The 15,697-nt window shown below is 40.4% G+C and overlaps 1 protein-coding gene across 5 annotated transcripts in view; it reads right to left on the reverse strand.

Annotated features, from left to right (window-relative positions):
- Arhgap12 (Rho GTPase activating protein 12) overlaps window positions 1–15,697 on the reverse strand; it is a 101,664-nt gene that overhangs the window by 78,851 nt on the left and 7,116 nt on the right. For 4 of the 5 annotated variants that reach the window (XM_050152535.1, XM_050152537.1, XM_050152536.1 and 1 more), the window contains exons 2-3: window positions 5,795–5,831; window positions 2,616–3,365 (exon numbers count right to left, since the gene is read on the reverse strand). In XM_050152535.1, the coding sequence (XP_050008492.1) occupies window positions 2,616–3,290 (675 nt within the window). In that variant the 5' untranslated portion in view covers window positions 3,291–3,365; window positions 5,795–5,831. Of the gene's footprint in view, window positions 1–2,615; window positions 3,366–5,794; window positions 5,832–15,697 lie in introns of those variants that run through there. The other variant, XM_050152538.1, reaches the window with a different exon arrangement.

Here is a 15,697-nt window from a genome sequence, read left to right on the forward strand (position 1 = left end):
AGAAATGTTTGCACTGTACCAGGAGAAAGGCAATTGCCAACACAGATGTACTTATAGATTTGATGGTGGGAATAACAGAAATGACAACCACAGTGGCAAGTGTGTTTTACTGAGTATCTGTTAGCAGACAAACACCAAGATATTCCCTCACTAATCCTCAAAACCTGTTACTCATACTCCTGTTCATTCTCCAACAAAAAAGAGGAATGAGCTACATCATAAACAGGATACAACAGTGGGATTTCCAAGATCAGGAACCGAAGACAGCACAACTTCTACCACGCTCTCACTCCTTGACTACTCATTTTGGGAAAGTCTACTTGCTATATTCAAACAGCTGTGAGGAGGCTTAACTAGCAAAACTGTGATGAAGATACCATCTCAGCTTGGCTTGTCAAGATCACAGCCTCAAGAGACCTGAAGCTTCCACTGATGTACTGACTCACAAAAATAGAGAAAGGATGTGTTCTCTGTTTTAAGCTGATAAACTCGGTAGTTAATTAAGCAGTAACAGACACCCTTACTATGTGCCTCAACATTCCTGTAACTATTCCTTAACACAATAAGGAGTTTTCCCCTCAGGGTTGGAGAGGTGACTGAATTATGAGCTCTTGCAGAGGACCCAAGGTTTGGTTCCCAGTCCACACATATGAATCACAATCATTCCTCTCCAGTTCCAGGAAATCTGCCACCTTTTCTTCTGATTCTGCAGGCACCAGGCATGCACACGGTGCAGATCCATGCAGAAAAAACGCTCACACATAAAATAAATGAAATTTCCTTAGATTTGGGGTGTAGCTCAGTGGTAGTGTTTGCATAGCATGCACAAAGGCTCACCAAAAGCATTACAAAATGAGTAAATTTCCCCCAATTATCACACAGCTGGCAAATGCTAAAATCATATGAAAATGAAAGCCAGCATTACTGACTACTGTGCAATATGCTCCCTATTTCTATACCATGGCTTTTTTGTGCGGTGTTTGGGGATTTTTTTGCTGTGAAATATACGGCAAAGTGATCTAATAAGAGCAGAGTAAAGTATAAGTGATTCAGTGAAAAAAAAGGAAATGCAAAAGATTTGAGACCATTGCCATGGAGAGTTAAGAGCCTGCCAAAGAACTCCTCTTAAGACTTTCAAACAGTGCTAAAGCACAGAAGAGATCAGGAGCCATCAACTTCCAGTGCAGGAATTTAAGACTATCATAACCAAAAGAACATAAGATTGTTTGTGAGCATAAATATAAAATACAGTCTTAGCTGTGAAACAGTGATTATAACTGGATTGAATAGAAAATATCTTTCCAAAGGCCTCCAGGTTCCATAAAGAACTACACATACAAAAATTTCAGAAATCTTTCTCTGTATATATGTTAATATATACACATATTCTAAAGACAGGGTCTCACTATGTAGCTCTGGCTGGTATGGAGCTTGCTGTATAGACCATCAACTCAGAGATCTGCATACCTCTGCCTGACGAATTAAAGGTATGTGCCTTCACATTCAGCCTCAGCAAACACACATATTCTATATCAGAGTATCACACTAAAACTCAAGAGTACATAGAAGACAATGATAGTGCTACTTCCTGCCTTGACCGCAAACACTGGAAGTTTCTCCATAGAATCTTCCCGTTTCTTTTATTCAATCAAAAATGCTATAAACAGTTATAATTTACAGAACTAGACCATACCTAAGAGCAACCTAACTACTAACCAACTTGAACCTGAGTGATTTTATTACAAGGGCTAGAAGAGTAGTTCAACAGCAGAGTACTGACCTATTAAGCCCAAGACCTAGACTAAAGTTCCCAGCACCAAAAAAAAAAAAAAAGGAAGGAAAGAGAGAGATGTTCAAACCAAAATATTATGTTTAAATTTATTTTAAACTGGAAATTTAAAAAAATGTACTTAAAAATCAGAATTTCCCAAATGCGTGAGATTTCAATTTCATACATGAACTTTTAAAATGACTTCATTTGAATAATAAACCAGCATACACAGTCTGAAAATAGGCCAGGTAGGGAAAAAAGTAAAAATCAAACCAGGAACACATTTTTTTTTCTTTTGGTTTTTCGAGACAAGGTTTCACTGTAGTTTTAGAGCCTGGCCTGGAACTAGCTCTGTAGACCAGGCTGGCCTTGAACTCACAGAGATCCGCTTGCCTCTGCTGTAATCAAGGGGAAACACTTAAGGCACAAGCATGACTGGAAGTAGGGTTATTCATGAAATAATGCTTGGTGTTCCAGGGTATCAAGTTTCAATAAGCAGGTTAGTCACAAATATGCCAGTGACATCTTTCCTCACACGTGTAGCCATGTATTCACCTGAGCACCTGCTAGAAACAAGTCAAAGTGAACACCACCAGAAAGCAGAACATAAGACACCACTAAAGGAACGTTTTCTGCCTAGTGCTCATCAGCAGGGAGGAAAACAGCCCCCAAAGACAGAAGAACTAAGAACACCACAGAGGGTCCTCTAAAGGTCATAAGCCATTTCACATTTTTTTCTCTATTTAAATCAGGACAGAATCCATGTTTTCTGAACATATAAAACAGAACAGCCAATTCACAGCACTATGGCTTTAATTAAAACACCACTTTTATTCTCTCTTACCCTCATCTGTTCAGTGGAGCTGCTGCTAAGCTCATCCCCAGACTCGGAATCCTGATGTGTTCTTTCGGAGCCTTCTCCAGCTGAGTCACAAGACTGCTCCTGAGAGAAGTTAGTCTTCTCAACGTCCAAGAACTCTGGCCCGGGAAAGTGACCAAATAAGCGTGTCCTATTCTGGGTGGGAACTTTGGGAGAATGTGAGTCACTGTTAAATTTTCCATTATTATGGGTCAGGTCCAGGCTCAGGTTGAGAGTTTGGCCTGAAATATAATTGGATCCAAAATTCTGATTGGCATCCCGAAGACCTGTTCCTTGAACAGATGATGATGGCTTTCCAAAACTTGAGAGCTCAGGCATTTTGTTCACATTCTCTGACGATCTCTGGAGATGCATACTCTGTATCGTCTTCACAGAATTATTGGGCAGTCCAGCTGCCTGTTTCACAGGTGGCATCAGGGCTTTGCGGGTGACCTCCTTGACATACTGCGCGGGCACATAGAAAGCTTTGGAATTCTCATCTGGTCTGACCTGCCACCAGTCATCATTGGTCTTCTTCACTAAGATGTACCGCTCCCCTTGCCGAATGACAATCTTCCTGTCCTTTGCTTCATACTCATAATCATATTCCACTTCAATATACACTTGTCCTGCAGCAATCTTCCCACTTCTTTCAGCCATTTTTACTCAGTAAAACTCACTCTCAAGACAGACAGCATGCCACATTATGCCTTGTGCTTTGCTGTTAATATAACACTTTAAATGGAGAAAGAGAAGAAAAAAAAATCAACATAATCTAGATTTGATATTCACAAACATACACACCATTTAAACTTCAAGTCCTATAAAGCAAACATGTCTAATTACACATGTATCATCCTACATTTAAGATATTTTCAGGGGCTGGAGAGATGGCTCAGTGGTTAAGAGCATTGCCTGCTCTTCCAAAGGTCCTGAGTTCAATTCCCAGCAACCACATGGTGGCTCACAACCACTGTAATGAGGTCTGGTGCCCTCTTCTGTCCTGCAGGCATACACACTGACGGAATATTGTATACATAATTTTAAAAAAAAGATATTTTCATTCTAACTCTTCACGTTATTTATGATCCAAGAGGGAATAGTAAACACTGCTATACTGGTATAAATTGTGTCCCACAGATGGTACAGTCAAGTCCTCACCTCAAGACTTAAAAAGCTGATCTTCTCTGGAAATAAAGGTATTTGCAGGTGTAAAGTTAAGACAAGTCATTGTGGTGGTTTGAATGAAAATGGTCCCTCTATAGGCAACAGGGAGTGGCATCATCTAGAAGGATTAGGATGTGCGGCCTTTTGGATTAGGTGTAGCCTTAATGGAAGAATTGTGTCACTGGGGGTTAGGCTGGCTTTTCAGATGCTCAAGCCTGGCCCAACAACTCACTCTTCCTGCTGCCTGCCCATCCACGTGTAGAACTCTCGGTCACTTTTCCAGCACCATGTCTACCTGTGTGCCACCATGCTTCCCTCTATGATGATAATGATAAACCCCTGAATTGCTAGCCAGTCCCAATAAAACGCTTTCCTTTATAAGAGTTGCTATGACCACAGTGTCTCTTCACAGCAATAAAAACTCTAAGATAGTCATATTTGATTAGAGTGACCCTAAAGTCCCAATATCTGTATCTCTTCATTATATTACTGTATGGTGTGTGTGTCTTCTATATGTATGTTTGTATGTGTTTGAGCACACGTAGATGCAGGTCCATGTGCAGGCTCAAGGTATTTCCCTCTATTACTCTCCAGGGTACCTTGTTAAATAAAGCCAGAGGTTTGGCTAGTCTGGCTGGCCAGCTAGCTCTAAGTAAGGATTCTGTCTACACCTCCCATGAGACAGAATTATGGCCAGACTGCCACACCCATCCAGCACTGCCTATGAGCTAAGGATCTGAACTTTAGTCCTCAGGTTGTTTAGCAAGCACTTTACCAGATAAACCCAATCCTCTAGCTGTGTCCCCACCCACGTCTTTAAAAAGGAAGAAGACATCCAGAAACAGAGAAGGGAGGGTAGGGAAGAGGTAAGTCAGTTGGTAGTGTGACTGAAGAACATGCATGAAGGCCTGGATTCCACCCAGTACCTGTGGCTCTTCTCAGCACTTCTCATCCTGTCCCTAATCCTAAACCTTTCCAGTCCAGGGACTAGGCTTCATTTTCTTTCCTCCAGCCTCTCTCTCATTCCTATATAAATCTGCCATTTTGGCCACTGGATCTCTTGGTTCTTTTCTCTTGGTCTGCTTGTCTTCTCTATTCTTCCTCTCTCACTCTCTTGCCCCTCTCTCTCCTCTCACACGGCCCAGTTCAGTTTGGACCCTTCCACATGTCTCTAGCCGAACTCTCTCCCTCATATCTACAATAAAATCCTTCTCCTCAAAAATACCTAGGAGCAGTCATGTCCTCATTTTCATTCACATCCTAGGCTACATAACAACTTAATGGTTAGCCAGGATTTATGAAAGACCTGTCTCAAAGAGAAAAGAAAAGGAGGTAAAAAAGGAAGAAAGGAGGGGGGGAAGCAAAGAAAGCCAAGAGGGAAACAAAAACAGAAGCGTCAAACAGGAGACAAAAAGCAGAAACGGGCGAAACATCAAGGATTCCCAGCAACAAGAAGCGATGATGAAGTATGGCAGGATCTTCTCTAAAGCCCACAGAGGACAAACACACTGCCAACACTAACACTTGATACTTTTGGATAAAGGTTCTCATCGTGTAGCCCAGGTTGGCCTCATCAAGATCTACCTGTCTTTCCAGGACAGGCTCCAAAGCCACAGAGAAACCCTGTCTCGAAGAAAAAAAAAAAAAAATCTACCTATCTCAGTCTCCCCACTGCAGAGATTAGCATCACTGTTAAAAACCACCCATTTACAGTATCACTGACCCAAAATTGAAAATGTGTGAAACTTTTTGCACACTAACATGGCACAGGTGGGAAATTTCATGCCTGTTCCCAAGTGATGGGTCACAGTTTTAACACAGATGCAGGTGTTACTGTACACTGTGTGTGGAAACAATCATTCTCCTAAGGACTATCATCTCTAAGATAAAGCCAGTAAGCTGAGGTGGTAAGTAAATTAATTATCAACAAAATTTCAGCAACTGCAATTATTGAGTTAGTAAATACAGTAACACTGTTTCAAAAAGATTAAACTTACCTTAGAAGGCTGTAAACATCTGGTGTTTCATTTAAACCTATAAAATTAAATAAAAAATTTTATTATCTCTAACCAAGATTCCTTAAAGGAGGCTAGGCACGTAATGTTGTGTACAATTCTGAAGCTAATTTTCACGATAGCAATAAGGAATACAAGGGGCTCTATGACTTCTCAGCACCCACTCCAACAAAGCCACAAAGGACACTGAGGTCACTGTGGCTACAGCCTTTGCTTGCTGCCATCACTGCCTCAATATCCCTTGCCTTTATTCTGACAAACAGCAAATTTTTAATTTTTTTATTTATGATAAGCAAATTTGGTAAAACTGCTAAGCTAATTGTTTCTCCAAGTTCATGGTATTCAGTGGGCATGGAGAATAAATGTATTTAAAGATAACACATTTTTTTCACCATAGATTACTTAGCTCTTTACAAAAATGGAAACAGACATCATAATGCTTCTTTTCTACCAAGCGTTCTAAACCAAATGATCAAACCTACCAATCAACAGTGGATACCTAAATAAGACACACTGAAGTGCAAACTGTCACCTGTACTGTGTTCTTATCAAAAGTACTTTTCACCTCATGAAATTGTTAAGACACAAATCCAGAAGGCAAGACATTACACAACAGAACTAAACTCTTCAAAGAGTCAATGTCATGAAAACTACAAAAGGGGGAAATATTCCTCTATATTAGACATTTTTATAAGCAAAACTGTTTGGTTAGAAGTCCTGAAATCTACCACATTCAAAACCTACTTCCTGTCTCTCCACACCCCTCTCCTGTCACATCTGTACATAACAGGAAAGAGAACTTTCAACCTTTGAACTGTTCGTCTCTGATTTCATGCAGAAGTCACTCTGTGCTTCCACAGTTTTTCACAACTTTGCAGAAGTGCTTCATGAGGGCAGCAGAGATGACTCAGTAATTAGGAACACCTGCTGCTCTTCCTGAGTATATATCCTAGCACCCATACTGGTGGCCACAGATAGATGGTACTCCAACTCCAAGGGTTCCAATGACCTCTTCTTCCATGGCCACACACACAGATGTTAACACGCACTGACACAGACACTGATAAAGATACAGACATACACAATAATCATTTAAAAAAAAAACAGCTGAGCAATGGTAGCACACACCTTTAACACCAATACCTGGGAGGCAGAGGCAGGCAGATCTCTATGAGCATGGTCTACAGAGTGAGTTCCAGGACAGCCAGAGAAACTCTGTCTGGAAAAAAAACTAAATAAAAGGCCCAGAAAGCTCATACTGAATCATAGTCATGTGTAATACAAAAACTGGAGGCAGACAATACATACGACGGTGGTCCCTAAGATGTCAATAAAACTGAAAATTGCTATAATGGCGTCCTAACATCCTAATGTAACACACTAGTCATGTTTATGGTAATAATGGCATACACACACCTACCATGTTGCGACAGTATAAAAGGTATAATATAGGGGGCTGGAGAGATGGCTCAGAGGTTAAGAGCACTGCCTGCTCTTCCAGAGGTCCTGAGTTCAATTCCCAGCAACCACATGGTGGCTCACAACCATCTATAATGAGATCTGGTGCCCTCTTCTGGTCTGGTGGCATCCATGCAGATAGAACATTGTATCCATAATAAATAAAAATCTTTAAAAAAAAAAAAAGGTATAATATAAACAATTATATGCAGAGCATAGTACTTGATGATAATAAATGACTGTATAGTTGTGTTTTTATACTACATTTCATTGATATTTTAGAAACTATCACCCAAGACATAAATTTATGTTTTTTAAGAAGTTCCTGGCCAGGCAGTGGTGGTGCACACCTTTAATCCCAGCACTTGGGAGGCAGAGGCAGGTGGATCTCTGTGAGTTCAAGGTCAGCCTCGAACTACTAGAGCTAGTTTCAGGATACCCAAGCTACAGAGTAACCCTGTCTTGAAAAACCAAAACAATAAAAAAAAAATTTAAAAAAAAAGGGAGAAGTTCCTGTAACAATATGACCTGTAATGCTGGCGGAACATTAAACATCACGTGCTGACATCATCCACTGCATGCAGAAAGCAGTAACAGTCCAGATCTCGTAAACACACTGATGGTCCAACAATGAGGCAATCAGCCAATGCAGATTCTCACAATTCTACTGTTAAATGAAAACATACTGTACTTTATCCTGGGGTGACTTGGGTTTTCCTTTTTTCCAGGGAAATAGAAAATAAAAAGTACCTTTCAAGACACAGATATGAATAAGGAAACATGCAGCTACTTTTCACAAGGTTACTGCAGCTTAGAAACATCAAGACTGGTCAGAAGGTATTTGACTTCATGCTAGTAGAGGTTGTAGCACTAGAGAACAGCAATCCATGTTCTCTCTTTACTGTCAGGCCTTATGATAGATTGCACCCACCCTGGTGACTACAAAGACAAGTATGCACGAACAGTGAGAAAGAGAAGGATTATACGAATCAACTTCACTAATTCAACATCAGACATCCAATCTATAGCTTTAGATAAAGGCACTGAGATGTGAGAAGAAAAGGCAAATTATAATCTATATAGAAAGGTAGTCTCACGAGGGAGGTAAGAGGTAGAGAATCAAACTGGAAAGTCCTAATTGTTAACATCATAAACATCTAAAAAGCTACATAGCAGATTATGCACTACACACAACCGTAGGGGGAAAAAATCAAATAAAATGAAAGAAAAGTCTTATTATAAACAATTGAAAGATTAAAATATTCATGGGGTAGCTACAAAAACAGGCTTATGTGAAAATCATATACGATTATGTGAATCATTTATCCCATTTTGATTTGGATTTATTTCTTCCTCTTCTACTTAGATTAAGGCAAAAGCTGTTCACTCTGATAACTTTAGATGGGATTTTGCTTTTTAACTAGAGAACTCTCTCAGCAGAACTCTCCTGAAATGAAATCTATTCTGTACTTATCACCACATGCCTCCATCCGTGTTCATCCCAAACACAAATTGCTAAGCACCCAATCACCAGAACATTCAGTTTTTGCATATCTACGGCTTTGAACATCACCCTTGCTTTTCTCAGCAATTTTTCAAACGTCCACGAGGCTTTCAGGCCACTTGCCAGTCTTCTTCCTTCCTTGCTGCAACCATGTCTCAGCTAACACACACACACACACACACACACACACACACACACACACACACACAGGTACCTACTTACATCTTTTGTATGTGTGACAGGAACAGGGAACTGAGAAGGGGCGTGTGTGCCAAGCACCTTGCTACTTTTTATTTTTATTTTTTGTTTTGAGTTTTGCTTGTTTTGTTTTGAGACAGGAGTCTTACTAAGTAGCTCTGACTGTCTTGAAACTCACTATGTAGACCAGGTTGGCCTCGAACTCATGGAGATCTTCCTTCCTCTGTGCAGGATTAAATATGTGAGCCACCACACCAGGCTTTGTTTTGCTCTATTTTCTTGGGGTTCTTTTTTCTTTTTTTGAGACAGGGTCTCTTACTGGTCTGGAATGCACCACTTAGCCCAGGCTGGCTGATCAGCAAGCCCCAAAGATACACCCCAAGGATACACTAGGTTTCCATCTCCCAAGGGGTGGGATACAATCACATGCCACTATGCCTGGCTTTTTATGTGAGTTCTGTGGACCAAACTCAGGTTTTCCCAACCGAGCCATCTGAGGAGCACTGTACATCTACTACTGCTCTATTCTCAACTCAGACTCAGAATTTTCTATCATGGTACTTTATCATCTGATCATCTTTTTCCCATCTGTTATTTTTTTAAACTGTCTTTCTCATGTAAATTACTAAGAAGCCTACTACAAATTATACAGCTCAGCAAATGTTATCTTCCTCCCCCAGGACATCTGTTCTAACCAACCACATCTTACCACATACATACAAAATAAAATAAACAAGAAAATAATATATTAAAGAAAAACAAAAACTTAAGTAAATACATCCAAATACATATCTGAAGACTAATTCAGATATGTACATCACATGCAGCAATTCTAATACTCTAGTATTTAGAACAATAAAATGAAAATATGACTCAAATTTGTAAATATTAAGCAATCTAAAATATTACAGCTAAATCACTAATTCTTGGCACTGTATTCTCCACATAGTTTTTAAAAAATATTGCTTAAAATTAGTAATCAAAAACATGCGTGAGGCCTGAAAACAAAAAAGAATAAAGTAACTGGAGATGGAGAGTTAGCCGAGGAGGGGTAGGGATGAGAAATGGAGGATACGTGTTATAGAATATATATGCACGTACAAAGCTGTCAAAGAGTAAATCAAAAATTTTTTTTAAAAAAGCAAAAAACTGAGGATACAGCTTAATTGGTAGCATGCTTGCTCGCCTAGTATGTACCCCAGAACCACAAAAGGAAAACCATAGGAACAACAGTTCCTGAACAGGCAGCTAATAAATAAAATAAAATTTAATGAGTAAAACAAAAATCCACAGAGGTACCAACAGAAGTGACCAACTAGTTTTCTAAGTTGTACATTTATAATCATTAGCCAGCAGTAAGTACTTCAAGTTTTTCTTAATGAATAATCTCTGCTTTCTAAGAATGAACAGATACACAAAATTAAACACTTTTCTGAACTAAAACAGGTAATATAAAGAAGGAAAGGGAAATATCATCAATCAGTTTGGCTGTAAAGAAACAGCAAACCTAGAGCACAGGAAAGAAGCTGATGCTGTGAAGCAGTGATGCTGTGACCAGCGAAGGGAGGCAAAGCAAGGCTCAAGTTTGAAACAGAAATGAGGAGAAGCAAGCATAGTTTATTAAGAGGGAAATCTGTACCCAAGCTTTTAATCCCAGCACTCAAAAGGCAGAGGCAGGAGTATCTCTGAGTTTGAAGGACAACTACACGGTAAATTTCCAGGTCAGCCAGGGTATAGTAAGACTCTGTCTCAGAAAAAGAAAAAAAAAATGTAATTAAAATTTTTAAAGAGAAAATTTGCACAGGATATCTGCAGACTCACATGCCACAAATGACAGAAATGGGCATCTCAATGAATTTTTCTGGGAAAGTCTACTAGAATGTAGGAAATATTGTAGCTCACAGGCTGGAGTTAAAATCAGTGGTACCCAGGATGTGCAAGGTTTAGTGTACACATGGGGGTGTAGGGTGCTTCAATGCAAAACAGAAATCAGAAATACAAGTTTGGATTTGGCAATAAATTTTAATATAACAAATTCGTAATCCATGTAAGGAGAAAAAACTGGACTTTACTAAATTAAAAACTTCAAATCAGCATGCCGAAGAAGCAGCTGCAATTCCACTTTTATCACAGCTCTATTTACAACAGTCAAGAAATGGAATCAACTGTTTCCACCAACGAATGACAAAAATGTTGTGTAGACACAATAAAGTAGCTGGCCATAAAAAAAGAATGGAACCCTATCATTTGTGACACATGAAAAGAACCCACAGGACATATGTTAAATAAGTCAGAAATTGAATCCAGTGTGATCTCACAAACAGATGAGAGCTACCAGAGTTGGGAAAGCCAGGAGAGAGCAGGAGAGGGAAAACTTGTAGACCAGAGGGTTCCTAATGCTATGACCCCTTTAATACAGTTCTTCATGTTGTAGTTACCCCCAACCATAAAATTTTGTTGCTACTTCATAACTAATTTTTCTATTGTTATGAATCATAATGTAAATATCTGATATGCAGGATTATAAGCAACCCTCAAAGGAGTTGAGAACTGCTGTTCTAGAATGAACATGGTAAAAGAAAAATCCACCTCTGATTTCGACATGTACTCCATGCACATGCCCCCACACCACCACCACACACACGAGATAGACAGACAGACAGACAGAGAGAGACAAAGAGAGAGAGCAATAAATGTTTTTAATATATAAACAGAGACAGACAGAGAGAGAGAGAGAGAGAGCAATAAATGTTTTTAATATATAAACAGTTGGGTAGTGAAGCAGTATGATCAGTAGTGCTGTACACTGTTGGGCAAAATGTGAACTGAACAGTGGGGCATACGGTGTCACAGCTCCTCCAAAAATCCCACTCTGGAAATATGTCCAAAAGAACTGAAAGCAGTGACTCAGGTTATCTGCATGCACATGTTCACAGCAGCATGACTGACAGTAGCCAGAGTGCACATAAACCAAATGCCCACAACCACTGGAGAAAATAAGATGTAGTATACACTCACAATGAATTCTCAGTCTTTTTTTTTTAATAATTATTTCTTTATTATGTTCTGCCTGCATGTATGGCTGCACACCAGAAGATGGCACCAGATCTCATTATAGATGGTTGTGAGCCACCATGTGGTTGCTGGGATTGAACTCAGGACCTCTGGAGAAGCAGCCAGTCCCCCTAACAGCAGAGTCATCTCTCCAGGCCCAAGTACTCAGTCTTATTTAAAAAAAAAAAAAAAAAAGAGAGAGAGTTTGACAAAATACAATGAGAATGCACTTTGAAAATGCCATTTCTAGTGAAGAGCCAATCTCAAAAGATGGCATTATTCCACTTACATGAGGTACCTCAATAGTCAAATGCATAGAAACAGAAAGGAGAATGGCGGTCATCAAGAGACAGAGAGACCATAAAGAATTACTTTGAATAGATATGGAATTTCGATTTGGGATGAGGAACACATTTGGAAATAGATAATAGTAATGAATGCACAGGAATGCAAATTTACTCAATGCCACAGACTGGTATGCTTAAAAATGGTAAAATGGGTTGGAGGTGCAGTTCAGCAATATAGTGCCTGCCTAGCATGCATGAGGTCCACAGTTCAATTCCCAGGAACACATACACGCACACACACATACATTGAAATGGGAAATTTTAAGCAATATTTTTTTTAAAGATTTATTTATTTCTTATGTATACAGTGTTCTGTCTGTCTGTATCCTTGCTGGCCAGAAGAGGGCACCAGATCTCATTACAGATGGCTGTGAGCCACCATGTGGTTGCTGGGAATTGAACTCAGGTCCTCTGGAAGAGCAGTCAGTGCTCTTAACCTCTGAGCCATCTCTCCAGCCCTTTAAGCAATATTTTAACTTAAGAAAGGTGATTATAAAGTTAAGATATAGCTTGGTGATAGAAAATAAGGGTGGTTACAGAGTACAATTTAAATCACCCACCTACTCAAACAGCATATAAGTACTAATCACATAGTTATTTTCAAAGTAAAATATTTAAAAAGCAGGCATACAAGCCGGGCAATGGTGGCACACGCCTTTAATCCCAGCACTCGGAGGCAGAGGCAGGCGGATCTCTGTGAGTTTGAGACCAGCCTGGTCTACAGAGCTAGTTCGAGGACAGGCTCCAAAGCCACAGAGANAAAAAAACAAAAAAAAAAAAAAAAAAAAAGCAGGCATACAAACGTTCAGAACACTGAAAAGCAGCACTTCAGTAGCACACCAGCAATCAACTATTGTTCCCCAAATCCTAGGGCTTTCTGTCCTCTACCTCTCTAAAGAGGAACCACAAGCCAGGAGGTGGTGGCACACCCTCTAATCCCATCACTCAAGAGGCAGAAGCAGGCAGATCTCTGAGTTCCAGGCCAGTCTGGTCTACAGAGAGAGTTCTAGGACAGCCAGGGCTACACAGAGAAACACTGTCTCTGGGAGAAAAAAAAACATAAATAAAATTTAAAGAGAGTGAGGAAATACAGGGCTGGAGGGATGGTTCAGCTGGCAAGAGCACTGGCTGCTCCTGCAGAGGACCTGGGTTTGATTCTCAGCACCTACATTGTGACTCACAAACAGCTGCAACTCCAGTTCCAGGGAATCAGACATCACCTGGTACGGGAGAATTGTCTGTATTCTATCAATCATATTTTAAATAAACACTGGTTGGCCAGGCAGGAAGTATAGGCGGGTCAACCAGACAGAAAGTAGAGGCGGGGCAATGAGAACAGGAGAATTCGGGAAAGGAGAAAGCCCATTCCTCCCTGCCCAGACCACCAAACAAGCAAGATGTGAGCTGACCTGAGAAAGGTACAGAGCCATGTGGCTAACATAGATAAGAATAATGGGTTAATATAAGTTACAAGAGCTAATAAGTAGCCTGAGCTAATGGGCCAATCAGTTTTATAACTTACGGAGATCTCTGTGTGATTTTCATTGGGACTTGCTGGCTGTGGGAACCAGGCAGGACAGAAATCCCCACAGCCAGCCCTCATGTTACAATCACCTTTTGGCTTCTACAGACACATAAACACATGCAGGCACAACACACATACAAATAAAATTTTAATTAAAAAAAAAATCTAAGAAAATCCTGGACTGGAGAAATAGCTCAGCTGGTGTTCCATGCTAACATGTGAACCTGAGCTGGTCCCACAGAAACCATATAAAAAAAAAAAAAAGCACAAACACAATGGCACAAACCTGTAGCACTGAGGAAGTAGATGCAGAAGGATCCCTGGGAGTCACAGACAGACTCTTTGTCACAAAAGTAAGGTAAAGAACTATGAAGACATTTGAGTCAACCTCTTACCTCCACATGTATGGGCAACATACATGTTCACAAAAAAAAAATTACTCCAAAGATCTTAATTTTTACTCAAACTTAATTTTTAAAAAAGTAAATTAAAACTTAAACAAGATACCACCATTCAGCTAGCCCTGGAGGTGTAGAGACAGGAGAGATGGCCCCACTCTTTGCTGGTGGTGCAAGAGAACAGGCCCCATGTACTGATATTTTGCTTCGAACACCTTTAATTCCAGCATTAGGGAGACAGAGGCAATGGAACTCTGAGTTCAAGGCTACCCAGGGCTACATAAGATTGAATCATCTAAAAGAAAAACAGCCGTGTGGCAGTACAAAGACTAATAGAATGGGTCAATTTAAGATGTAAGAGCTAGCTAGAAATACACCTGATCCATCATCTAAACAATGTTGTTATTAATATATATTCTGTGTAATTATTTGTTTGGGTCTGGGAAGCCAGGAAAGGAAAGCACAGTCTCTGTCCACAGCATTCACTCTGAGGATTCTTAGAGACAGGATTGCCCCTTCAGTCTGAGCACTGGTGGAGGTAAGAACTCTCTAGTGGCTAGCTGCTCTGCTTCTCTGATCTTTTATATCGGACTCCAGGTTTTATTATTAAGACCAATTAGAATTTGTGTTACAGCTCCACTCCTCACCAGCTGCAGCACTCAGGAGATGGGGCTCTGGCAGAATGAGCATGGGGGAGCTGGCCCTGCCCCTCTCCATAGCAGTGATGAGAGAGCTGGCCCTGACAGCATGAGCTCAGGTGAGCTGGTCCTGCCCCTTGACAGCTATCACAGACCAGAGAGATGGCCCCGCCCTTCACCTGGGCAAAGTGGGAGAGTAAGCCCTGTAGCAGGAGCACAGGCAGGCTGACCAATTTAGTTACTACCCAATCCCAGATCCAGGGCTTTGAGTTGGCCCACCATCTACCCCATTTAAGAACTGCTGGAGCAAGTGAAAGGGCTGGCCCTGCAGAACCAAAGCTGCAGGATCTCCATGACAGAGGACAACAGCAGGATATCTGAGAGGAGTCCCCCTGAGTTATTGATGGTGTAGAAGCCTGAGGCCTCAAACCAGACCAATAATTCACTGCAATGAACACCTGCAAGTAAAACTGGGCTAAAGTTTAGCAGACGGGGTGACACATCACAACTTCCATGGCAAGATACTCTTTTTGTTTTTTGTTTTTTTTATTTTCATTTTTAGTGTTTATTTTTTGTTTTCTTTTCAGGGGAGACTGCAAGAGCAGAAGCTGAATACAGAGGGACAGGGAGAGGAGAGGCATTGGGGATGCATTATATAAAATTCACAAAGAATCAATAAAAAGTTAAAAGTATCACCATTCACCAACTATCATAGATCAAGCTATCAAAACAAAACTAAGCACAGGGGTGGCCAGCAAAGTGC

This window comes from Alexandromys fortis, unplaced genomic scaffold, assembly GCF_014885135.2.
Source record: "Alexandromys fortis isolate MF-2015 unplaced genomic scaffold, M_Fortis_MF-2015_v1.1 scaffold_54, whole genome shotgun sequence".
Taxonomy (NCBI): domain Eukaryota; kingdom Metazoa; phylum Chordata; class Mammalia; order Rodentia; family Cricetidae; genus Alexandromys; species Alexandromys fortis.